Source organism: Lissotriton vulgaris, chromosome 6 (assembly GCF_964263255.1).
Source record: "Lissotriton vulgaris chromosome 6, aLisVul1.2, whole genome shotgun sequence".
In the NCBI taxonomy this organism is placed as follows: domain Eukaryota; kingdom Metazoa; phylum Chordata; class Amphibia; order Caudata; family Salamandridae; genus Lissotriton; species Lissotriton vulgaris.
The window spans coordinates 1,251,114,637-1,251,141,887 of NC_141694.1; the positions used below are offsets into that span (position 1 = coordinate 1,251,114,637).

General features: G+C 44.3%; 1 protein-coding gene across 1 annotated transcript in view; it reads right to left on the bottom strand.

Moving 5' to 3' along the window:
• Window positions 1-1,557: 1,557 nt before the first annotated feature.
• Window positions 1,558-27,251, bottom strand: part of COG2 (component of oligomeric golgi complex 2) — a 338,118-nt gene continuing 312,424 nt past the window's right edge. The window contains exons 17-18 of the mRNA XM_086927350.1: window positions 12,230-12,407; window positions 1,558-1,958 (exon numbers count right to left, since the gene is read on the bottom strand). Of these exons, the coding sequence (XP_086783476.1) occupies window positions 1,863-1,958; window positions 12,230-12,407 (274 nt within the window). The 3' untranslated portion in view covers window positions 1,558-1,862. The remainder of the gene's footprint in view (window positions 1,959-12,229; window positions 12,408-27,251) is intronic.

A 27,251-nucleotide genomic window follows, 5' to 3' on the forward strand; every position in this document is an offset into this window, starting at 1 on the left:
TTGATCTTGGTTCTCTGAATCGGTCGATATCATTTGGGCAAAGATACTTATCCTCCTGAACAGAGTTTCTCTTTGCACTGGTGTTCTAAACAGACAGCACACATCCTGGTATGGGCTCAGTCTCTCATGGTGATACTGCTGCTCCATTCCACACCAGGAAGTCCTCTTTTAAGCAGGAAGAGAAGCTTCGGCCTTCAAGGTCTAGTCTCAGATTAGACACAGGCTCAGGAGATGCCGCAACAAGATGTGTGCTATCTAGTATGTCATTCTTTGAGCTTCCAAAGTTAAAAATAAGTACATGCGACTTGCTGCAGACATCTAGCACGTATTGGAAGCTGGAGGGAATCGATCAGGTGTCAGGGCTCAATGACATACCGTAAAAGCTTGAAATATTGATGCAATGCAGTAAGCATCTCCACAGGTTTCTCCAAACGCATTCTAACCTTCAGCCGGTGTATGGTGGGTTGACAGGACGATAGCTGCAAATGGGCACCAGGGTACATATTGGTAGGCAACAGGGCAGAATCTGCAAGAGTCAACTGTTACATGAATGAATGAGGCCAAACAGTACACAGACAGCCAAATCGGTTTCGTCCAGGTGAAGTTGATTGAAAGATATCAGTTTCAATTTAGGCTGCATCACTGGAAGCAAACAATGTCAAAATTACTAAGCGGCCTCGAGGGCAGAGGCTGTTCCGAGGATGGGAAAGCCAATGGTGTCAATCTTAACGCAGACCACCTCAGTTTTGAGTTCCATACTGTGCATCTTGAAAACACTTAACATACAACACATTCTCAATGCATATCATGTGGCGCACACGCTCATGGAAGTAAAGGAAACCTTTCATGGGGGAATTATTATATTTAAATAAGGGGGCTCATTACACATCTTTTCTGGGGGCAAAACGCTGTGTCTCTCCTTAGCAAATTAGTTTCCACTGTCACTTTCCAAAGAGTCTAGAGAGGAGGCAGAAACCACCTGTTCTACTAAGATTAAAGGTGATCTTTGGGTGTACTCACAGCCCAGCAATGTAGTGCCCTACTGGTGGGGAGAAAATGCAACATGGTGCTCTGCGAAACCTCTAGGGTAATACATCTACCCAGAAAAGCAAGTTGTGAAAAAGGTAAGATTGTACAGCCGCCCAAACAGTGCAAGTGATATTGTCTCCAACACTTCCCTCCTTCTTGCCTGTCCACAACCGCCAACTGCATAAAAATCGTGCCTCTCACTGATATTCTTTCTGATGTTGATCCACATGATAATAGTTCAATAATACTAAAAGTACCCTCTTTTAATGGAGGAGGTAGCCTCCTTTGTTAAGAAGCTATGTTGATTTAAGATGTCATGTGCTCCATCTGCTACTCCATTTAATCCCAGAGTACTCTTGAGCAAATCTATGAAACTACTTGTGCCTATGTTTCGACTATGACCTGGATGTGCCACTCGCTTGAGCAAGTAATGTACATCAAGACACATGGAAGCGCTGGTGCATAAGGATGCTTTAAAAATATTAACTTTTCTATGGTTTTCAACAAGCAGAATAAATAATGCTTAGATTTTTCGATAATTTAATGATAGTTTATGACACAATATTTTAACATACATACTTACATGATTTACAAAAAATATAAACTACATTAGATATATTCCAGCTCCCCTCCATTATTTTGTACCCTTAAAACACCTTCCATATAATGGAAAACTAAATTAATTCCCCTCTTAATTTTTCTGCGGAAAAATGTCAACAAGGTGGAAAATACGTTGCTATAAAAATCAACAGGTAACACTGTATAGCAAAAGTTGATTCATCTTCTGACTCCCCAGCCCAAAAAATACGAGCATTACATTTCCAAAACCTAATTTATTCGGTAGTGACTTGTTCTCTTGCCAAGATGGCAAGCTCTGACAGCGCCTGGAAGCTTTGGATGTCGGTCGTTTTCAATCCCATCTTCTGTACCTAAAAAAAGTAAACAAAATACTTTACATGACATTGTGCTTAAAAAGTTTGTCTCCTCGGTACACTGCACAAACACTTTATTTCCCTTTTATCTACTTTAGGTGTCGAAATGTGCTTCATTTTTATGTTTTGTTGACAATTAAACAGTCAACTTATCTTGTAGGACACTCCACAGTACAAAAAGCACTGACAATGCATTTGCGAACCACACGTGTTCATATGCAAACCATTAATAAACTAGGACAGTGTGGAAACTGCAGCATCAGGTTGATGTTATGCATTAATAAAAAATAGGTCCCACATCTCAGAATTTTTCAAATGTTTACAGCAAACAAAAATTATGAAATTGGGTCTACACCTGTTAAGCAAAATAAACTTAAGACACCATCTATGTACAAGATACGCTGACACACACCCTTTTCGGTCAAAAGTCAAACTAATAAGTGGCAAGAACTGCCATTTTGAAGCGACTACCATGCATTACAAGAAGCCAGGCAACAACAGGGAGTACGCGATGGGCAATAAAATTACCTGTTGGATTTATTTTGTCATCTACATTCTGTGATGTCCTTGTGGTCTGTGATACATTGGCGACATAACCTATAGTACATACAATTGTTCTGAATATACAGGAGCTTCAAAAATACGTCCAGATGCTTTTCTGTGCATCGTATTGGGAAAACGCAAAGTGATGTCACCCATGATAAGGTGTCCTGGTGCAGCTTTTCTGAAAGCCATTTGTGAGGCTGGCACGCAGTTTTGTCTAACCAGAAAAGAAATCCAGTAGTTGGCTAAATAAACATGGGTTTAAAAGTAGACTTTTATACTCATTGTTTATTTAGCCAAGAGCTGGAATTCCTTCACATGCATAAGTGGACTATGGGTGGGCATTCTTCAGCTGCTGACTTATTAGGTCGAGACACTTTTAGGTTTAGAGTTCTTAGGTTGTCAGTCATTTTTTTAAAATCAGTCCACTGTAATTAACGGATACATTTGCTGCAGTTCTTTCTACCTTAAAATGTCGAAGGAATGAAAAGTAGCCCCTTCTGTGCTTTTGGTAGCATGATTTATTTTCTTGTTTGGTATGTGAAGCACGCACTGAGCATGCTGCATGCTTATGGACTGGGGGGGGGGGGGGGGGGGGGAAGGACACGAGCAGCAGGAGCCACTATAAGGTATAAAATTGGAGTTAGCAAAAGTCTTGTCAAACCCAATACCACCTACTGCCAACTGAACCGCCAGAACAGGGTGGGACCTGCGCTGCTCACGCTTCACTAGTCCATTAGAGATCTGGGTGAGTCAGGTGACACACACAGGGAAACCAGCTAAGGGTGCTACTGGGAACAGCTCCACTTGTCCTAAGTAGGATGAATTTCCTAAGCTTGCTGCCAGTGTATCCGGATGTCATCGTACTTGAGATACCTAGAGTAACAGTTATCCCCTTAGAATATGATAGTGAGCCATGTTGCCAAAATATTTCCTGCCTTGCATGCGAACACTAACATTCAAATAAGACTTGCATCTATTTCCTTTAGTCCAGCGGCAGAAACTTTACCATTGAGTAGCCATTATTGTGGAGGTCTGAAGCTTCTAGAACTTGCGCAAGTCAGGGTATACATGTCAGCTTCAGTTGACACCCATTCTGGCTGACTGGAATGCTGATGGAGCTTGATCTTTGACTTTAGGAGTTGGACATTACACAATGAGGGCTTTTCCTTCAGCACTATCCTGCCCTGAAAGGAATGTGCTGGACCGACTTTGGACTACCACTGCATGATGTTAACTTTGATGATAACACTCGGTATCTCTGCTTAACTCATACATCAGGGCTGGGTGATCAGACAAACATTGGCCTCACAGAAAAAAATGCTGGTAAAGCAGAGTAAATGCTGGTAAAGCAGAGTAAATGCTGGTAAAGCAATCTGTAAAGCACATTGTGTCAATGTAAACTGTACAGAACTGTGATATAGTGGGTGTTGAACCAATGAGATGCAGCTTTAAGATGGCAGAGGCCAAAGCTTTGTCCCCTCAGCTATCTCGGGACACAGACCCATGGTTATCACTGAAGGCTGAGTTGGCTTCCCCAGTCCCTAAACTTCTGCTACTACTGGTGGAATTGACGGGCAGGAGAGAGCAGCCCATGTGAGGGACTCACTGCACAGCTATCCTTAAAGCGCTCCAGTCCGGTTTTCCTCCGAACAGCCTACAGCCATCAAATTAACATTATTAAGGATGCCAGAACATTTCTGGATAATTCTGTGGCATGCATCCAGGCATGGTGTAGAATAACACTGGTGCGCATTGCAGTCCGCGGTGTCCAGACCGGCCCACAAGATGCATTTGGTTGCATCTTGACTTTTATGCAACATTTGTGCAAAAATGTCCTCATGAACAGTGGACAAGGTATTGCATGCCATGTCCCAGAGAACGTGTGTAACAGGCCATAGGACACTAGCATTTAAAGGTCTAAGGTCCAAACTGGTGGAGCCAGTGGAATCAATTCATTTATACGAGCAGTAGAAAAGGGGTTTGGATTCATCTTACTTGTGGATGCCTGAACAACCAGGCTCTTCAATGTCCAGTATTGCATCTAATAGGCCGGATCACCAAGGGCTGCCCTACAGTGTTGAGCAACTAAATAACTCACTAGTGGCACTGAGCATGGGTTGGCCTAGGGCATTAAGAGTGCCAATGTCAAAGCCTCACTGAAAGTCTGCAAAGGCTCCGAAGTGGAAGGGACAGGCCGCATCATTTCAGTAAGCAAATTCACCTTAGTTTCTACAGTTAGCAACTGTAACTCCAAGAACTCCGGACCCCTGGAATGACCACTGTAGAAGAGACACTAAACTTGGTTGTGGGGCCTGATTGAGAGTCCGGCTCTGTTTCAGATTAAGTATCAAGGCCCCTAGCATTTTAAAGGGCATTATACATCTGTATAATTGGGAAGCGGGGAGCAAACTGCCTGCCTTCTTTTCATTCTTGTTGTGGGGGAAACATGTTCAAAACCCTAGACTGCATCAGAGTTAGATATGAAAACTGCCTTCAGCCTTTAATAACACAGGCTTTTAGCAAAATGCAGCACTGTGAAGTCTTCCCAGGTCATAGGTTGTGCTTCAGCAAACTCAAAGCGTGACAGACTCGCACCTAGCTCAATTCAACTCCAGATCCGACACTGGCGATGAAACTGGATTCATAACAGGCAACTCTGGAGATAAGCAAGCACTGGAAAAACACATGTGGCCGGTGGCAAAGGTCAACAGGCTGTGCCTTGAATCAGAGGGGACCACGCAAAATCAGATTGGGGTTAGCTGGTGTTGGATAAGAACCCGCCAATGGAAGGCACACCAGAGGCACCTGAAACAGTTCAGAATAGTAGCAGTTTTGCCTCCTTAAAGGCATCAATCCTCCGCACAGAATCTGTTCATAATGTAATGATGCTGGCAGAGTCAGGTCTTCAAAAGGCCAACTGCTCCCTGGAATAGATGCATAGGAAAGAGTGGGATTTCACTTGAACATCTTGTGTTTACGCAGAGACTTGTGTTTCGATTTTACCCAGGACCTATCTCAGAATGGCGGCCAGGTCTGGGACTATAAATGACCGTTGGACCTTGACTGGGACCTATTACGCTTCATGTGTTTGGCAACATCAACCTTCGCTTCGCTCTGCCTGGTGGCCTTTGGATGCATGAAGGAGCATTATCACAGGACCTTGATGCAGACTTGAAGCCCAAGCAGTAAATACAGACATCATGTGCATCCATGACTGACATCTGCTTCCTGCAGGCTCAGCACAGTTTCAAACTTGTCGCCCTTACAGGAGACACATTCCCTGCACACTGTCATGGTTTAAATTTGGAAGTCAGTAAACACCAAGCAATATTGGAAGCAGACCTCAAGATCTACGAAGGGTCCTGAAAAAGAGGAACAGCATGCAGTGGTGGTGCTTATATGCAGTTCCAGCTTGTCACTCCCGGAGCTAGAATGGCGCCACTGTAGAGCCCAACGGCGCCTCCTGCTGGCGCATGGGAGCAGAAGTGTTTAGCAGAAAACATATTTTGAAGTTACGGTTTCCCAACAATGTATTTATTTTGAAAATGTTATATAAAATATAACTGTGATATAACTTAATATAAGATTTTATTTGATAATATATTAACAGCAATATAATGTAGTATAATATTTTCTCATAATATAATATTTAATCTTTAATATCGAATTAATCCTCACCTGTAAGCAATTTTGTTAATCCTTACTCTACTTCCCTTCTCCCTGAGATCTGATCCCATTGATCTTCCGGGCATTGTTGGAGAGGCCGCAAGAAGAGACGTGCATGCAAGACCAAGACAATACACAATGCAGATTAACCCAGAAGGGAAAGAACTTGTCTCACTGTTGGAAGGGATGTTTTCTTCAGACTGTGACCCTTTCTGAAGGATAGATAATCGACTCCCCTCCAAAGGAAACATGTGCATGTACTGTGTCTAGAGCTGCACCAGGTAATGCAGGGATTGAACAAGTGTCAAGATGGATTTTTTGTGATTCAAAAGCAGATCTAGTCGATTGAGAGTCATAACAGTTAGGTGATAATGTGGCTTGCTTGCTGATAGGAAGATACCTTGATGAGTCAATCATCCAGATATGGATAGATGAAGATACTCATTTGTATGAGGTAGGCTGCTACAACCGTCATGCATTTGGGGAAAGTTTGAGATGCAGACCTGATGCTGAAGGGAAGGACCTTGTATGGATAGTGGTCTTTCCTACAATGAACCTCAAGAATGTTCTATGTTTGTTGGCTATTGGGATGTGAAAATAGGCATCTTGCAGGTCTATTGAGTATTGCCAGTGCACTTGATGGAGTTGAGGATAGATCTGATGAAGGGCCAACATCCTGAATTTTTCTTTGCAAACCCATTTGTTCAGTTTCTTGAGGTCAGAAATGGTTTTGATTTCGTTTTTGGATCCTTTATTCTTCACCAGAAGAAAATGGGAATAAATTCCCATTCCTTTCAGGCATGTTTCTGCAAAAGGATGGATACTTCTTGTTGCAGTTGATCCCGTACGTAAAGGGAAGGCGAAATAGATCGTGGTGGGCACTTGAATCCGAGACAGTATCCATGCTCTACACTATCCAGAACCCATTTGTCGGTGGTTATCTTTCGCTACTCTTGCAGGAAATATGCTATGCTTCCCCCTACAAGAGTAGGAAACAGAGAAGAAAGGGAGAGATGAATTGTTGTTGGCCACCCGTTGTTTTAGTGGCTTGAGCAAATAATTGCTGTCCTCCTGTGCCATCTGACCGACTGCGCTGTTGTTGATGTCTATAAGGCTGAGATAAAGGTTGCTGCTGTCCTGTAGACCAATGAGGGGTTTGCACCCTCTGGCGAAAATAGTGGCAGTCATAGGGCCTATAGGAATGTTTCCTATTCGCTCATCATCAACATGAGATGCAAACAAGATATTAACAGAATACGGAAGGTTGAGAATTCGATGTTGGGCCTCAGGTTCAAAGCTTGTGAGTCTCAGCCAAGAATAGAACCGAAGAGGCAGGCCATGACAATAGCCATGTGCTGCTAGAGTGGAGGAATCTGCTGCAGCAGAGATAACTTGGTTCGACACCATCATGGCCTGACACCATCATGACCTCATTAACAATCTCTTGGAAATTTTAACGCTCTTCTCTGGGGAGATAGTCCATAAAATGTTGAATGGAGTCCCAAAGAGCCCTGCCATAGCGCCCTAAATGGTCAGTTGCACTAACAACTTTCATAGAAACTGCAGATGTTCCACAGACCTTTCAGCCCGGTGAATCCAATTTCTTGCTCTCCTTATCAGGAGGTACTGTAGAAGGCATTACATTTTAGAACTCCTGATACAATGACAGAGTCTGGAAATTAATCGGTTTTCAGAAAGGATGAATCTTAATCTGGTGGTCTGTATTTCTTCTGCAGGCATGATGGAGCAGCCTTCACGGTAACCGGAGTCAGAAAAAGTTCAATCGCTAGAGCTCAAAGGCCTGGAACCAAATGGAATAGTGGTCTAGCTGGAGACCTTCGATGAAGATTTTCAAAGATTACTGGTGGGGATGTAGTAGTAGTAGTCAGTAAGCTGATATACAATTTGCTTGCTCCACTAATAAGTACTTCTTGGAAGGTGTTAACATCTATTGGAGATATTCTCAGTGGAGGAGAATCTGTTACAGATGGCGAATACAATCCTGAAGATGATGTATGACGAGATTGGTAGGCTTTTGATGAAGAGTATCTTTTTCATCGTGAAAGAAAGCGTCTGTGAGACCTTGAACTATGATGTCAGTAGTATCTCGATCTTGACCAATAGGTATGAGGTCTGGTGTGACGGGAGCAAGATCTAGGTTGCCTTGATGTATGCGTCACTGGTTCAGTATGCTGAGGTGGCAGAGAGACTGGCAAAGTGGGCACTGGAGGTACTGCTGGTTGGAGAGGAGGAGAGCACTCAAGACAGTTTTGGCACAGCCGGAATGATTACTGGAGAGATGGGCCTAGATGATGAATAGGCCAGAGAGCACTCCGAATAAGACTCTGAAGGATGTCTGTGCGCTTTCATCTGTAAAGCCACTTGGCTGTCTTGGGCAGGGAAGTTGTATGATGTTTCAACATCAAACCATGTCTGGCGGTCGAAGTTGTATGGTGTCTCGGCGTCGACTGTGTTCTTGACAGCGACCCAGCTCTTTATGGTGAGCAAGTAGGAGCAGTACCTCTTTATGACATTGAACGGGAGCGATGTCTTTCTCCAGAGAATTTTTTTTTTGGGGGTCTCCTTCTGCAGGAGTCCTCAGAGCGTGACTTAGGGGCACTGGTAGAGGGTGCAGTCTCTCCTTGTCCTTCAGAAGTCTCACCAGTCTGGGAAACTTGCCATCTGTGGTGCTCCACTTGGTCATGGAGGTTCATTTTCTCTCTCTCCTTCAAAGTGCGCCGGGAGATGGTCTTGCCGTGGCGGCACATCTTTGAGTCATGAGAGTCTGTCAAACATAGGTATAGATCCTATGCGGGTCTGGTTTTGCCATCTTCTGCCACACTCTGGGCAGTTTGCAAAAAGAGTTGGCTTCTGTGAAAAATCTGATACATTTCCTGTCAGAAAATTATTTTAAAATACTATGAACCCTAAAGGACGTAGAGTGAATTTGCCTTAAAAATCCTAGGATGAAAATTATTGTGATAGAAAAAATCTTTAAAAAGGCAGAGCTCTGCTCTAGGATCCTGTCAGTAGGAGCCCGGGAAAAATAACTGAGTAAACTGCCACCTGACACGGAGGGTCAGAAGGTTGTTAAAGGCACAGTGTCCTATTTACATTGTTTCTATGCTGCAGCCTACACAGACTACATTCCTATGTATTACTCATGATCTTACTTTAAAAGGAAGTAAAAAGCGCTTGTGAAGGATGTTTTTAAAAGATCATTTTTCTTTTCGCACCACTGATTTTTAGGGTATGACCCTTTTTTCCCTTCAAAATGTGAAAGTAATTCAATAAAGATTGGTAATATAGCCTGTTTTTAAGGCTGAAAAAAATGTAACAAGTCTATCACATACGTTTCCTGGCCTTTCCGAAGTAAAGCGAAGTAGATGCGACTTTGAAAGAACCTCTCTGGGATTCACGCATGTGGCCGGGACTATTCAGTGCTATGATTATCAGATTATCAGTACAGATACCCTGAGAGAGAACCTTTTTTCTGCAACAATCTTGGCCACTGAAAATTTAATCAAAGTACTATTCAGAACTCTGCAATACCGTCTAGCTCCTTCACTAGCTCCTAAGAGGTCTTCCTGTCAAAGGTGATTGTGTCTCTCCCCTTTCTTTAATTTAACAAAGTCATGCATATTCAAGATGAGGTTTCTTGAACTGTAAATGCAATAAGAAATCCATCCGTTATGTTATCAGAGGACACCCCAACCCCTTCTTGGAGAGTCCCATGCAGAATACATGCCAGACTTTTTCCACATAGATATGGCTAAATTAATAACAATTAGAACAATCTCAGGTTCTCTCACAAAGCTCTACCTGGAAACTTCCGACCCACATAATTTTAGCCCCCCATTTGTCCGTTACACTATCCTTTCAAACCTCTAGTGAGAGCAACACCTGCTGAAGTGTGAAGTTTCGCAGAGACCTCATTTTGTTGTACCAGCTTTAGGTCTGCTCAGATAACAGAGGTAGTACATCTTTCTGTGACTGAAGTACCAAAAATGCTGATGGCACTGAAGTTTTCATCCTTTTGAATTTATTTGCAGGCTCTGATGCCGCCAGTTGTTAAACCAGAGATTAGATGAGGCTTGGACTGATGGACAAGCCTACAAATAGATTATGTTCTTTCTTTCAGACAAAATGTTGCAAAACATTATTGTTCGAATTGGTACCATGTTGGCATAGTCTGGGACTTTCCACCTCCCCACTTTTATTACAAGGACCCCAAACATAAGTTGATCATCTACTGCATAGAGTGAGCTTCTTTGTTTATGTTGAGGCACCCAGATCCTATTGGACTTAGGTGGAGAAAACTGTGGTTCATCAACATTCTTTTGGCAAGCGTTCCAGCTTCAATAAGTGAATGACTGAAAATGCAACATCTTGGTCAGTGTCCAATCAGAATTATACAATATTTTTTTTGAGTAGTCAGAAAATTTATACTGGAATCAACGTTCTGTCTGCAGGAAGATAGTAGAGAAAGAATCTACTGTATTATACATATCCATACAACAGCAAGTTACTGAAGATAAGTAACTTGTTTTTATTCATTACCACAAGTTTCTTATGGGAACACACCCATAACAGGTTCTAAGAGGAGGTGGACTAGGGTTAAAGTGTACAGTATATTAGTCTAGAGTAAGCTCTGAAGTACATATCTATCGCACTATAAGCCTGCTCTTTCATGAGCAGCATACAAACAATAATGCCTGAGGAAAACAATGCAGATTTACTCAGGTAGCTGCCAGATCTCAACTAAATTGTAACTTAGGAGGGATAAAGCTGCATCCTTCCACCTGGTTATATAGACTTGAAGCCTCTTTGGAGGATCCATTCCTTCTCGTTCATAAATGAGGAACTGAAAATGGTGTGTGTCTTTGCTGATTTTGTTAGAAAGTGTCTTTCATAACCTAGAAAGATTTATCATATACACCTGGTTCCCTTGTTCTCGAAGTATAAAGACTCAGACCTTTTCTGAGGTCTTAACCTTTGTAACCCCTTCTCATCTTTCAAGGACTGGAATTAGCAAGATATCACTTGGGGCAAATTCAAATCTGAAATGAGTTATGGGAATAAGTAGGGCTTTACTCTCAGTATCATTCTGTCCTTGACCTTATTCTTAGAAAACACAATAAATGGGGTAGAAGCCGAAAGTGCCTGTAGCTCTCCAAAACTCCTGGCCGAAGTGACTGCTCCCAAAGTTACAATTTTTCAAGCAGACAGTGCCCGAGGCTAAAAATACATAAATAGTAATTAATAATTCCTCAGAGAGGCCCTGAATGCAATTGGTAGATATATGCTGTGAAGACTTAATAAGCTGGCCACTACTGGAATCCTGACCAGGGAAGTATGATCTTGATCATACGTAGTTGTCAAGTACTCTTTTTACTGAACTTTTTGTTCAGGCCTTTCTCTGCTAGAGAAATTGCAAACTGAAGGCTGTCCACCATTCCCATCTTCAGTGGATTGAGTGACAACAATTAGAGAATACAGCCCACCTCCTAGTAGAATTTATCACGGACTGCAGCGCCTAAAAATATCAGATTTTTTGGCAAGACATAACCGGATACAACTAACCACACAACTATGAAGAATAAACAGGGTGTGGTTTATAAGAGCACACCTATTTGAATTACTTAGGATTAAGTGAGCATGCTACAGCTATACAGCTATACAAACTGGCAAAATGTCATCTACAATAGCAAAACATTTTAGTTAGAAGCAAAACTACAGCCCACAAGATCCGAGTTTCCACTGGATAAAACCAGCTAAGGTTTCACCATGATGTGAAATACTGGAAATCTTTTCATGTCTCCTCCAGCTGATTCATATTATAGTAGCTATTGACAGGAAGTTAACATAGAGATATGCTCAGTAAGTCACACATCCATGCTATATGCATATCAGATGGAAATGTTAATGGTTACAAAATTACAGCAGGGTGGAGTAACAGACCCTCATAATGTGTAAGACAAATTAGTAAAATGAGAAAACAGATATCACAGAGACATGATCAGCAAGAATATGCAGATGTATTCACATTCACTTACTTGATCTCCAAAATGCTCTATGTCCAAAGCCAACTGCAGCCTGATCTTGTTGTCATCCCTGTTGCCTCCATTTGAACTAACATTGGAAGACACAGTTTTACGAGCTTGTTTAAGGCGCTTCAAGCTTTCTTCCATTTTCTTAACAGAGTTTAAAACATCTGATACCGTTTCCAAGTATCTGTAAAAATAGAAAAAAAAGTTTTATTTGTTTCATTTTCCCTGCTTCCAAGGCGATTTCCCCAGTACTTTGAATTTGTTTGTACTGAAGCGAAAGGTTTTGTTTGCTTTTATACATCTTTGCAAACTGTTTGGGTACTGTAGGAAAGTGCTCCTTTTTGACATGATAACCCCCACTTTGTGCCTGGTACTTGATGCAATTTTGAAAAAAGAGCACTGGGTTCCTGCTATCCAGGTCCCTAATGCCAGATCTCTTTCCCTAAAACTGTACAATTGTTCCACCATTTCGCAATACATTTAGCACCCCCTGAAAGTCCCAATTAAATGGTTCCCCTGGTACCAAGGGTAAGGAGGCTAAAGAGGATCCCTAAGGGCTGCAGCATGCATTGTGCAACTCTAAGGGACCCCTCAGCACACTCATGAAGACTGTGTGACATGGTGCAGAGAAAAGTGCAGACATAACATGGCACATCTCCTGTTTGCCATGCCTGCAGACAATTCATGTAATATAAGTAAGTCCCCCCTACAGAAGGCCTTACATCCCTAAGGCAGGGTGCATCATATTAAATGCGAGGACATATATGTGATATTCATGTCAATTCATGGATGTTGTCAGTAAACAGGGAGGCGATCTTGAGTCTATGTACTGGGCACTAGTGATTATGAGTTCCCCAGCTGCAGGATGGCCTCACTGAAACGAAAAGATGTTTGGTAACAAGCATCTCCTATTATTAGGCCCACAGTGATGGATTTATTAATACATGCACCCAGAGGGAACCTTAAAGGTGCCCCCTGAATACCTATCAACATCTGGGATCCTGGCTGACAGGTGGTGACCAGCCTGCCACCACAGGCAGATTTCCGACCCCCTGAGGGCAGAAATCATGTCTGCTCCGGCCAGAGGTGTTGTCACCTCCTCCAAGCAGGATGTGTGAGTAATCAGCATAACAAGGCAAGAGGCTTCAAAGGTCTCTGCCGCCTTTGTGTTGTTACCCGGCTTCCCCCAGACTTGGGAGATTCCACTCCCTTCCCTGAGGCCCATTTGGCACCAGGACAGTCTGGAAAAGTAGCTAGTCAGGAGGTGTGTTCTTTATAAGGCTAGTAATTGTACTTTCATTTATATAGTGCGTACTACCCCGGGCGAGGCATTGAAGCGCTTTTAGGTGAGTAGCACGCTAACTCCGGAACCCAAAAAGGATTAGTGGTGGATTAGAATAGAGAAATATGAGTTAATTTGAGCAGTGGGCATGCATGTCTGTTAGACAGATTAAATTGGATAGTGGAGGGATAGAAGAGGAAAGAGTATAGAAAGATCCTAGTAGTAAGATGAGGGGTTGGATGAGTAAAAAGAGAGATGGAGGAGGGAAGAGTCTTTAGAAAGGGATTAGGGAAATCACAGTAGTGAAATAAGGTTTGGGATGAGTCAAAGGAGGTATACATGAAATAAAAATTTAGAAACGGCTGTTAGGGAGATAATAGCAGTAAAATTAGATTTGGGGTGTGTGTGTGTGTGAGTACCACGCTATTGGCTTTGTAAAAGAAAAAAACATTTCAAAGTACTAGAGAAAAAGCAAACACATACAAAAAGGTATCTCAAAACTTTACACTGAAATCAATAAGAATTAAAAAAGAATAAGGAAGTGCCAGAATTTAAGGGAAATTTAAATGCTTGACAAGGCCAAATTGATCTTCCACAGGAATCAAAATGGAAAGAAATGCTCCAGTCATTTGGTATTCTGAAGTAGCCAGGTAGTTTTATGGGCCTCCAGCAGAAGAGAGTCATGCAATGTGCACCATTTGCCTCAAACTACAGCTGGATGAGTGAAGCAGCTGGCCCTTCACCCACAGAATAAAAGCCATTGGGGCCTATTTTCAAACTGCATTTTTCGTAAAAAAAGAATTACATTTTAAACACAAAATTAAGTTAACAAGGCTGCATCCTTTTCATATCATTCAACATTAAGATTATATAACATTAACTTACAAAAATATTTAAAATAAAAATATAATTTCTATTTTTTTTAAACTTGAATATACTATTAAACGTTTCCCTATACTTAACCGCATCGCTGCTGCGGCGATTTTTGCGCTGTGCGGCTTTTTTAAAATAACCGCGTTACATGACGAGCTGAGCTCGTCATCAGCACACGTCACCCGTGGGTGATGACGAGCTGAGCTCGTCATCAGCATCGAAAGGGTTAAACACATGGAGAACTCCACCTCGGTGGTAGAGATATTTGCCTATGTGTGAAAAGTTACTTGTAGCAGCTTGAAAATGACATGAAAACCAACCAAATAAGCATTAGTGTTGCACAAAGCCCACTGTAAGTTTTTGGTATGGTTCAAAAGAATTCTTTCAGCAACACACAGCTAAAAGCTGGAGGGAAATAAAAAAAAATACATGTGAATTATGTATGCATTAAACATTACCCATGGATGCACTTGTGCCTTGGTGAATCAGCTATACATGTACATATCCACAAGCTGTATCTTTGGCAAGGCGTGTCATTTATAGCTTGAGAACCAATTTGTTAATTATGCCGTGTATGCTGATGTACCACCCCTAAGGTGGGTTACCTGATGTTTACATGAAAACGAATGAATGAATCTATTATTCAGTTAATTAAAAATTACAAAATGAAAAATGCTTGCTGCAATAAAAACACAATAGAAAGGCCATTTAGCCACATATTAAGGTCATATAACAAACATTGTTCCCCGTTTAAAACAAGCACAAGTTAAGAGGCATTATTGCAGAATCAATAATCAATCAAAAGGAAAGTGCTTAGTGGCAAGTGCATTTTGCCATACAACTAAAAGCATGAAGTAAAGTAATGGGAAAAAGTGCGTAGTGAATGCATTAAAACAGGCAGGAAGTGCTGGGACAGAGCAGCTGGTCATAAAATAGGGCTTAAAGAGGACAAAAGTGCGTGATACATGTTGTAGGAAGCTGGCGAAGTACACTGTGCAGAGTCCAGTGGATCCCCAACTGGCTTACAGAGGCTAAAGTAGATAATACTCTCTACTGCTCTCTCTAATGCTCTCTTTTGTGGTAGTGTTGGCGGGCAGTTAGGCTTATCAGTGGGTAGTGCTAAGCATTTGTGAACTAATAGAGGCAATAAATGAGACACACACTCGAAGAAAGAATCAGAGACCAAATTAGAAAAATAACATTACTTTTTATATACGTTTCCAAACCAAGAACTTCGTTCAAAAGTAAAAACTGTTTTCAATAGAAATATTCACAGCTAAGTAAAACTTTCAAACCCATGTCCTTTTATGCACAATGCAATCCTATGGGAGGAAAAGTCAAAGATGCATAAAGGAAGGAACAGTGTTTCACGGGTTCACCTTTTGGTTTGAGAGTTGTAGGCGGCCAAGGTCCAAAGTACTACCCGCAGTTCTTCAGGAACCTCCCGGGTTCTGCCAGGAGTAGGAAGCTGGTGAGGCTGGTAGCTGACGCGCTTCATTGAAGGGGGGCCTACCTGGAAATAAGCTGCACAGGGGGACTTGTGGGCAAGTCAGAGAGCTCCCAAATAGAGGGCTTAGGTCATAAAGGTTTCTTGGAGCAAGGGGGCACAGCTGGTTCGTCACGACCAGGGCCAGGCGGCTCCGGTGTAGAAATGTTTGGTCGGCTGGGCTGGGTGCGCACCTTACTAGGGGCGTCCAAGTAACTTAAATATGCCAGTTGGGGATAAGCCAATATTATTATATTTTAAGGAGTGAGCACATGAACATTAGCACTGGTTAGCAGTGGTAAAGTGTGCAGAGTCCTAAGACAGGCGAAAACAAGATCAGCAAAATTGGAGGAGGAAGGCAAAAAGTTTGGAGGAAGACCACCCCAAGGCTGACAGGTCGAATATTTAGATGTTCAGATCCTGTGATTTTAGGAACCAGGCTGTCATGATGAAAAAGCTGTGATCTTGGCAAAGAATTTGGATTCTTAGGGTGTATTCGCATGTGAAGGAAATCTGGGTAATAGGTTTGCCTCAATTAGCTGGGAGAGAAAAGAATTGTCCTGCAAACCACATTTTACAAAAGAAGAGAAATAAAGGTACAGGCATTGTCTGTTTCAGTAAACACAATGCCTTCCCCGGACCCCTGCTGTGGGTAATCTAAAGGCAAATTGGTTTGGTTGATAACCGATCTGTGGCTGAAATGTCCAATTGCTGAAGCAACTAATCCACTATTTCTCAATCGTGGGAAATCTGTTAACCCTCAAAGTCAATCTGCTTTGTCGATTCTTATTCAAGAAAAACGTTTGACTGTCAGTAAGACCTTCATTTTTTCGACGCGGACATCTGCAGACGCAGAGCTTCCTAGAACAGAGTCAGAGATCTTTCCTCTTTTTTTGTAATACGTGGTTTAAGGACTGCTTGTCATATTTATCATAGTTTACTTCAAAAGATTCAACCACATATCTGAAATTGAAGTGAAAGAAGGAGCAAAGGAGAATGCTTGTTTGGTACATCATGTATGTCTTAATTTCAAGTCGCTTGCAATGATTGGGATTTCTCATCTGTCACCACACACTAGTATCAATTGTAGATGAAGTTCAGATTGTAGAAAAACAGGTCTCACTCTGTAGAAAGGTATCACTATGATACTCGCGCACAAGACACAGAAGAGCCAGTCATTTTCTAGCAGAGATTGCAGTCACTGTTAGAGGAGTTGAAGAAGATGAGTTTTAGTAAGTGTCTACTATGTACTGGATTGTGTCCTGTTTGGCTTCCAGAAATGCAATCCTCCATGTCAGTATTATAAGTGTTTTCTGGAAATGTACCATCTGCCATAGCTCTTGGAACAGCCACAGGCAACTTTCAACTGGTATTCTGCATTCGGTCTTCTGATGACACATTTATCTAGCTAGTACTTCGGCATGGGTACCCATCTTTACATTGCCCGTACATTCTGTTGGCAGGAATTTTGAAAGACTATCATTCCACTATGAATCTCATGCATCTTCAATGTCATTTGTGAATGGTAACAGAAGCATATGTCTCTGAGATCTAGCAAGAAGATAATGCATCCTTCATAAAAAGTTGAATTAACATCAGGCAAACTCGCTATCAAGAACATCTGATTTGTTATGTAGTTTTTTTATTAACCTCCCGTCCAAAATAGACAATGTCCTGCAGATATTTTTGATCCAGGAAGTACCATGAGTAATCCTGCTCATTCAAAAAAGGCAGATGACCCATTAATCAGTTCTGAGACTAATGCAGAAGTGGAGGCATGGGTATGTGTAAAAATCAATGATATGCCAAAACAAAAATTTCTGCTTAATATTTGGCTGATGGTATCAGTCTCATTTCGAGGCACAAACTGAACTCCTTTCAGATGTCTAAGGAAAACTACAAAATTAGAAAAAAGCAAGGGCTGTTTTTGTAGCCTTTGTGCTGCAGCAATTCTGGCACGATGGTAAGGTGTAGTATTGTTGGCTTCTTCACATTTCGGTCTATAAGCAAACACTGTGGGAGAGGGATATTGCAACTTGGAAAGGAGGCAAAAAGTTACATCAGTGGAAGCCTGTGCTTCTCAATCCTTCAAAGGAAGTGGGGCTCATCTAAGTTTGGGTACCCACAACTTTAGCAGTGCCAGATTTTATTAACTAAAAAGTCTCATCCAACTTCTTTCCCAACAGGTATTCTCCATTGAATTACATTCCTAATATGTTATGTTATGTACATTTATTACGCGCACAGCTGCTCCAGCAAAGGAGCGTCCCGGCGCCTGACAAGGTAACAACATAACACAAGCTTAAAAGGATGTCCTGATGGGAGAAACAGATCTAAGGAAACAAGAAGGACTTAGCTGCCCTACGAAATGAGAGCAAATCAGCAAGGGTACGCATCTCCAGAGGGAGGGCATTCCACAAGGCTGCAGCACGTACACGGAATGAGCGACCGCCGGCACGGCTACGCTTGAACCGAGGAACTACTGCCAGTTCAAGATCCGATGAGCGAAGTGAGCGGCCTGGAACGTAAGGGGACAGAAGGTTCAAAAGAATCTGAGGAGGGGAGCCCTTAAGGATCTTGTGGGACAAACAAAGCAATTTAAATTAAATCCTCTGCTTAATCGGTAGCCAATGAAGAGAGCGCAAAGTATTGGAAACAGAGCAAAACCTGGGTAAGCCAACAACTGCTCTAGCGGCCGCATTTTGCACGCGTTGAAGGCGAGTGAGTTCGGCCTGATTAATCCCTACCGCGAGGGAGCTTCTCTAATTTCCTGATCCATGTCTGTGCGAAACATTTGAGTGAAGTGTGCTTTCTGAGAACCTGCTCTTTAACAAAGTTGAATTCATCAGTCCTAAGGTTATCTTAATGGCACATTTGAAGGTTATCCTGGACTTTGCTAAGACTGCTCCGTGGCTATATTTGCTTACCCTTGGGGGGTGGACAATGAGCTTGTGCAAATTTTCCAATGTTCAGTTCAATCTGCTAAATATAGAGAAACTATGGGTCTGATGGTGGACAACGCTTTGGTCAAAATCTCCCTGACACTGGTTTCCAAATTGTGACCATTTTTGTCTGGAGGATTGCCTGTGAGAAATAATGTTATCAGTTTTCTATAATGTAGAATAGACTTCCAAAAGGCTAACATATCAGTTATGGGTCACAAGAGGGGGAATACATATTGTATGCAATTAAACAGAGCACAATATGATGACTGAAAATACTAGTTCAAAAACATAAGCATAGCTGCTTGTCCTGCTCTGATCTCTTCTGACAAAATAACTACCACTGACCTATTCCATTTGTCATAATTTCTTGCAAAAATACATCAAGGGTAAACTTTTCTGAATGAGTGTCTGCATTTTTAAGTATAGATAGGTTTTTAAGAAGTCTTGGAAGTAGCAGGAAAGTGGAAATTGACATTTTGGAACACTCTGCACATTATCAAACAGGACGTTCTGGAGAAGCTCTTCATAGATGTCAGGCCAACACTGTCAAACTAACAGCAATCCTTGCACATGTTTATGCCAAGTCTGGATCTGTTCTACCCTCTCCAGTCTATTCTCACAATTGCCAACTTTTTCACCTATTTCTTCTTGTTTGAATCTGTTTATTGAAATTTGATTTACAATTATTATATGCCGTTTTCACATTTGGTATAACAATTTGCACAGAATACATGAGCGCAAGTATTAAGAAACGTAGGCACATGTAGTACGGTGTGTTACATTGATCAGTTTTCAGTTGTATCAAAGAAGATTTACACGGAATAGCGCTTATAAAGGAGGTCAAGTTGCAGTTTACTTTTCCGGACACCGATATTTGACTGTGAGGAGGCCAGTTGTGTACCCAGCAATAAACAGGTGAACTGAGTAAAAAGAAAGAAACTACAACAAAACATGAATAGTCTCTCTGCCCATCTTGGTCCTCCCCTCAATAAAGTCGTTCAACACATACTAAGCAATCAATTGATGCACACATAGAGGCACTGTAACCAAATATTAACTCAGAACCCTGTGTAAGGCAAGTGGTGTATACCCCAAACATCCCTAAAAACTGTTGAACCAATTAGTGAACAATATTGACTTTCTCTTGTGGTGGCGATTTAGTGCCAGTGACTAAAGTCGAATGAACGGCAGCCCGCAGGTCAACCAGGATAGCATCCCCGTTAATCACTATGGGATATTTACATAGCCCTAAAATATCTTCCCAGTGAAAGGAGACGCTTTCTGCCTGAGCCCAGGTCATAAGCGATTGTATCCAAGTCGCAAGCACATGGGGTTCCTGCGCCTTCCATCAACGAGTGATGAGCCATTTGGCCGTTATTAGCCCTAGATAAGGAAGCAACATGTGATCTTATTTTCTTAGTCCTTCGATGGAGACAGAGGATGTGCACCTCCCAGGTGTGTAGCTCCAGGCGTCCTGTGCAGTCGTACACAAAAAAGGAACTGTTCACACAGTGAGTCTGTTACTTAGATCCCTTCCAATCTGTTATAATCTCTTAACAAAATCTATTGGACCAGCAGTTAACCATATACCGTCTGTACTGGTGGGATCTGGATCACCATTTTAATGTTAAAATTCCCTATTTCGTTAAATTAGTTATATTAGTTAATGTAGTGCGACCAAGCTCATGTGAGCGAAAGAAAGTGTAGGAATAAAAAGTGTGAAAGGGGGTTAGCGGTGCCTCACGGAAGTAATACCATAGGTGTGAGCAGGAAGGTACTCGCCTGCGTCCTCAGGTTCTCATCCACCAACCCGTACCAAAACTGTGATGAGAACTTAAGATGGCCATAAACAGCGTGTCGGCAGGAGGGTATATGCATGCACGCACATTCCAGGTAGTGAAAGTAGTGTGTGTCATGTCAGCAGTTTGTATATGGGAGGAGGGCAATGGTCATGAATGGTGCTAGGGACCAGACTTGTGATGGCAGTACAGAAGCATAGGGTTTAGCGCTAGATTAGGGTTTTATAGGGCATAGAGGCAAAGCCAAACGGAGGGGAAAAATGAGCTGCAGGTATTAAATGCTAATAGAGCAGAGGAACAACAGGTTTTCTACCCTAACTGTTAAAATACTTAGCGAGATACAGCAGTAAAGCCTGTAACAGAGGGTTTTACCTTTGGGATGTGCAGCGGCCAAGGGTGGTGTACCCCATGTAGTGAAAGTGTGTGTATTCCAGCCGGTGTTAGATGTATATGAAGGTGGCCATGTGCATATTACAGGAGCCAGCAATGTATTAGGATGTCAATTGTAGAGGAGCTAAGTGACAGCAAGAAAAAACAACAGTACATAATGGTGCATGATCTGCCAAGAAAGGAAACAAAGAGAGTGACATGCAGGAGTAGGAGCAGTTCAGATAATGTCAACAGCTGTCTGCGGAGTAACATCTGGTGGTGCCAAGGCATCTGTTTCTGCTTTCCTCAAAGACTGCGAGGATTGTTCATCTTTCTGGCGTCAGGTCGGGAATCGCTTATTGCCACCACCGACTGGAGGGCCCATATTCTTTCCTGTCTGACCTGTTCCAGGTCTAGAACTGCTGCATGTCTAAGCCAGGGACACACTAATTTGCATGTAGCCAGGTTCTGAGCTGGGATGGTGCAGTGAGCTAAAAAACGGTGATGGATCAAGCCCTGATCTGTTGACTGGGTACGAGTGTTCTGTTTAATTCAGATACTCTGTCCATCACCACCCCCTTTTCTGAATCGTTTTGTCCACCATAAGCGTGGAAGGGTATACTCAGATGTGAGTCCCTTGCTCACTGCACCATCAGGATTCAAGCAAGCCGGGCCGAAGACTGCTGAAATGCCAGAAACCGGTCCCCGGAAGCTTGTTTCCTTTCCAGTATAAGAATTGGCTTGGTAGTTTGGTCTGCCCTGTTCCCATGATGCACTAGGCCAGGGACAGACTAATTTGCATGTAGCCAGGTTCTGAGCTGGGATGGTGCAGTGAGCTAAAAAACGGTGATGGATCAAGCCCTGATCTGTTGACTGGGTACGAGTGTTCTGTTTAATTCAGATACTCTGTCCATTACCACCCCCTTTTCTGAATCGTTTAGTCCACCATAAGCGTGGAAGGGTATACTCAGATGTGAGTCCCTTGCTCACTGCACCATCAGGATTCAAGCAAGCCGGGCCGAAGACGGCTGAAATGCCAGAAACCGGTGCCCGGAAGCTTGTTTCCTTTCCAGTATAAGAATTGGCTTGGTATTTTGGTCTGCCCTGTTCCCATGCAGGGGCGGCTGGTGACATTTGAAAGTGGTGGGGAGTAAACTAATTTGCATATTGCACCGCAGCGATCGAGCGCAGCGAGCGAGCCCGAACCACCTTGCATCCATCCATACATCATTCATACATCCACCCACCCACCCTGCATCCATACATCATTCATTCATGCATCCACCCATCATGCATGCATCCATGCATCCATCCATACATCATTCATGCATCCACCCATCCATCCATCCACCCACCCACCCACCCATCCTGCATCCACACTTCATTCATTCAGGCACCCACCCATTCATCCATCCACCCATCCATCCATCATGCATCCACCCATCATGCATGCATCCATCCATACATCATTCATGCATCCATCCATCCATCCATCCACCCATCCATCCATCCATCTTGCATCCATCCATCATGCATGCATTCATGCATCCATCCATACATCATTCATGCATCCACCCATCCATCCTGCATCCATACATCATTCATTCATGCATCCACCCATCCACCCACCCATCCATCCTGCATCCATCATTCATGCATCCATCCACCCATCATGCATGCATCCATCCATGCACCCATCCACCGAACAATCATTAATGCACCTACCCTGCATCCATCCATCATTCATGTATTTTTATGACCATATAAAAATAAATTATGGACTCTAACAAGCCTTTAGGATCGATATAGAAGGATGTGCCAGTTTACATATTACATCACCCCAACCTTTTTATGCTGGAAACCTTCTACCGCCCATGTATTTGCCATCCTGTAAGCCCTAGGTATGTACTATACAAATTCACATACAAACATACACCAACATGCATGCAATAATAAATGCATATATCATGCTATTCCGCCTCTACATTTTGTTAACATTTTGAAATTTTAAAGAAAAAGAGAGATTGAGACGGAAAGAGTGTCAGGAAGAAGCTGAGGCATAGTCAGAGAGAGAGTAGCAAGCAGGTTCAGAGCGGCGTGGAGCAGTAACGGGGCAGGGGGAGACAGGTGGCAGAGGGGAAGAGCGGCACGGAGCTTTAACAACAGAATAATAAAGACGAGTGAGAAAAAAGCTAAGAAATAAGGGAGATGTGTTGAACTGAGAGGGTAACAAATATGGGACGTGGTAGACGACGAGACGACTGGAGTAATGCACTAAAAACACACACTCTTACCTTACTGCCGGTCCGCGCCACCTCTGGGCTCTGCTCCCCACACGTCACAGGCTCACAGCGCTTTTGGCCAATCCTGGCGCCAGGGGCACAGGTACCCTCTCGCCCGCAGCACGCCCATTAGGGCTTCTGATGCGCATGCGCAACGCAGCAAAAACACAAGTGCGCATGCGTGGGCACGGGTAAAAATTTCACCCTCCGTCCCCACGCATGCGTACTTGTGTTGCCGCCTGTACGATCTCAATGAATCAACATGACGCCCGCCCGGCGGTCTGACGTCATGTTGATTCATTGACATGATTGTCATGAGGGAGCTGCGGGCAGCGTTGGGCAGGGGGGGCTACGCCCCCAGGCCCCAATGGACGAACCGCGCCTGTTCCCATGATGCACTGGGCCAGGGACAGACTAATTTGCATGTAGCCAGGTTCTGAGCTGGGATGGTGCAGTAGCTAAAAAACGGTGATGGATCAAGCCCTGGTCTGTTGACTGGGTACGAGTGTTCTGTTTAATTCAGATACTCTGTCCATCACCACCCCCTTTTCTGAATCGTTTTGTCCACCATAAGCGTGGAAGGGTATACTCAGATGTGAGTCCCTTGCTCACTGCACCATCAGGATTCAAGCAAGCCGGGCCGAAGACGGCTGAAATGCCAGAAACCGGTCCCCGGAAGCTTGTTCTTGGTAGTTTGGTCTGCCCTGTTCCCATGATGCACGGGGCCAGGGACAGACTAATTTGCATGTAGCCAGGTTCTGAGCTGGGATGGTGCAGTGAGCTAAAAAACGGTGATGGATCAAGCCCTGATCTGTTGACTGGGTACGAGTGTTCTGTTTAATTCAGATACTCTGCTCATCACCAACCCCTTTTCTGAATAGCATGTCTAGGAGGGCGTTGCATCACAAGATGGCGCCCGCTGGCGTGACACAAGCCCCAACGCCTCCAGCCATTCCCAAACGTCCTTCAGTGAGTCAAAGAAGCATGCTAGGTCTGTCATGATACGTAATCTCGGTGGGAAAAGCAGTGAGTATTTCAAGTCGAGGTCGCAAAGACGGCGTTTGACAGGAAGGAGGCTCAGACGTGTGGTCTGGGAAGAACATGAGGCAGGCACTGTCAACCATAATTTTGTTAAGCTTCCTGGTTTCGCATAAAATTGTATCTTGGGAATGGTAATGAAGTAAGCGAATCAGCATCGGCCTGGGATTGGAGCCAGGCAGGGGACTCCATGTTGGGATGCGGTGAGCCCACTCAACCAAAAAGATCTGCGAGTGGGGTTCAGCCGTGAGCAGGACCTGCAGCCAGTTGTCCAAGTATTTTACAGGGTTATGTACCTCGATGCCTTCTGGAAGGCCCACCACCAGCACGCACTGTGTTTCTGAGTGAGCGTCCCACTGCATCTTCCACCCTGGTCTCAAGGGTGTGGATGTGATCCATCAGCAGCTGGATGGAGTATACCTGTTCTTTTGCGGTTCGCTGAAGTTCAGCTATCATTTGCCCTGCGGTGCACACATGGTCTGCTAGTTTACGATGGTCAGTATGTAGTAGATAAAGGATGGTTACTATGTTGTCAATCTTGTCTCTAAAGAGACAAAGGTGTTCTCCAGTGACATGAGGGTCCTCTCCACCTCCAGCGAGTGATCATGGGCGACAATGGTTTTGGAGCGGCCGGACAACACCTCACCCCTGCAGGGCGTCTTCGCAGGTACAGCTGTGGCGCCCGACCGGAGGAAGGCCATCTTCAGGCAGTGTCCCGATTGGTCCATCACAGTCACAGGCGGGAGACAGTCCACAGACTGGGCATGATTGTTAGTGCTCTAAGGGTCAATCCAAGCGCTGCAGCACGAGCCGCCCAGACATGTCATCACACATGTGGATGGCCCCCTCCTGACTGACAGCTCCAGGAGCAAGCAGCAGCCACCAGACCGAAACAGGTCATGATGCTACAGTGAGATGATGTGCGGAGCGGTGGGTCAATGGGCAGTAGAGGCTCACCGCCTCAGTGCGTCTGGCCCCATGAGTAGTAAAGAAGAAGCGTAAAATTCTTGGCTATGACCCTGGACATATAACATTGTATGGGTGTGATGGCATTCAGGGGTTACGGTTCCCCCTCTTGTGGAAGAGCCTCCCCATGCAACGGCGGCTCACAGCTCAAGTTGAGCAAGTGGGACCCACAAGTAGATTAGGAGGCTGCGCTACTGCGCTTCCAGGGTTCAGGGCCATGTGTGCTTCAGGAGACAGGGCAATCCAGTGGGAGCAGTTTCACCAATGGCCCACCTGGGAGGTGGATGCTGGTTCCAATTGGAGCTGTAGTATATGGTGGTTGCTTCAGATCGGTGGTGCAGTTGCAGCTCCCTATGCCACGTGGGAATGGTCGTGGCAGTAGCCTCTTGCTCCTTCACCCCCTTCCTCGCAGCAGGCCCAGTGCACTGGAGGCCACGCTAGGTCCTGTCAGTGTCATTAGGTGCTGCAGTTCAGGGCCACGGACTGCTCCTTAGTGCGGGGCCCGAGCCCACGAAGGCCGCAGATGAGCTCCGTAGAGTAGAGGAGACGTGTCACCAGCGCCGCAGTCGAGGGTAGGCCCCGTTCCCTGCCTCATGGTCTACAGAGTGCTCGCAGTCACTACCAAGGCCTAGGTAGGTAAGCGTTTAGTCGGCAGCAGTAGATTTGTAGGGCGTGGCGGCAAACCTGGGGGGGGGGGGGAAGCCAGAGCGGCCGCAAGGCAGTGGTGAGGTCAGCAGGGCCAGCGTCACGCTAACAGTGGCAGGGGCCCGGCCGGGTCCTTAACGCCGAACAGGACACTCACCAGCCAGTTCAGCGGTCGCCCAGCCCGTAGTGCAGCTTCCTCTGCACCTTCTGCTCTCATGCGCAGCTGCCACAGCAGAGCCAGCTCCGCAGCCGCCGGGCCTCGATTCACCGGCAGGCCCGCACTGTCAGCGCCGGACCAGTGGTAGCGCGGCGACGGCTATCAAGGGAGTCCACAGGCTGCGGCATCGCAATCGGCTGGCATTCTTGGCTTGCGGAAACCAACAGGCAAGCGGGCAGATCACATCAAGTGGCCATTAGTCAGCTGGAAGTAGGATTGCTGGGGATAACAGGGTTTTTCTTTGCGGAGCTCCTTAGAGCAAGTCCGCCATCTTGGCTGCGCTAGCCTCATCCCCGCCAACTTTTTCGCCCATGGGACACATCATTATGCACTAAATGGTCTTATAGAACAAGTTACTTATGTTCGGTAATGCATTATCTGGTAGACACTACCTAGCTGCAGATTCCTTACCTTTGAATTTTCCAGGCGCAGAGATCAGAGAACTTTTGCTCGAGCAAAATCCCTTGCGGGCGCCATTGTGTGGCTCCATTCGGCTCCGCGTGACATCATGGTTAGTGTCGGTTAGGATGTTGTGGTCACCTATATAGGTGCCATCCAGGCTTGTGGACGTCAGTACTTTCTTTTTTACACGCCAGAAGCACAGAGCTACGAAGTGACGAAAACGTGTGCAAAACTAGGGCCCTGAAAAAGGGGGTAACCCTAGTCCTAAAAAAACAGAACGCAAAGTGGAGAGGCATGGGTGGGACCGTTAGGAATCTGCAACTAGATAATTTGTTACCAAAGGTATATAACTTGTTCATGTGATAGAGACTTCTAGTGTCAGATTCCTTACCTTTGAATTAGATACCCAAGCCATACCATCCCGCAATGGGTTGCGGAACAAAACCTTACACTAAGTAGTCCAGCAGGACTGAACAGTAAAATGCCCATTCCTGCGGATCTGACTGTCCAGGCAGTAGTGCTTGGCAAAAGTGTGCATAGATGCCCACGTTGCTGCCTGACAGATGTCCAGGAATGGGACACCCCGAGCCAAGGCCCTTAATCCCTCAGGGGGGCTGCTTCTTAGCCATGGCATAGCAGATCTTAATATAGAGAACAACCCAGCGAGAGATGGTCCTTTTCTGCCCTGGCCACACCCTTCTTAGCGCCCACGTACCCCACAAAG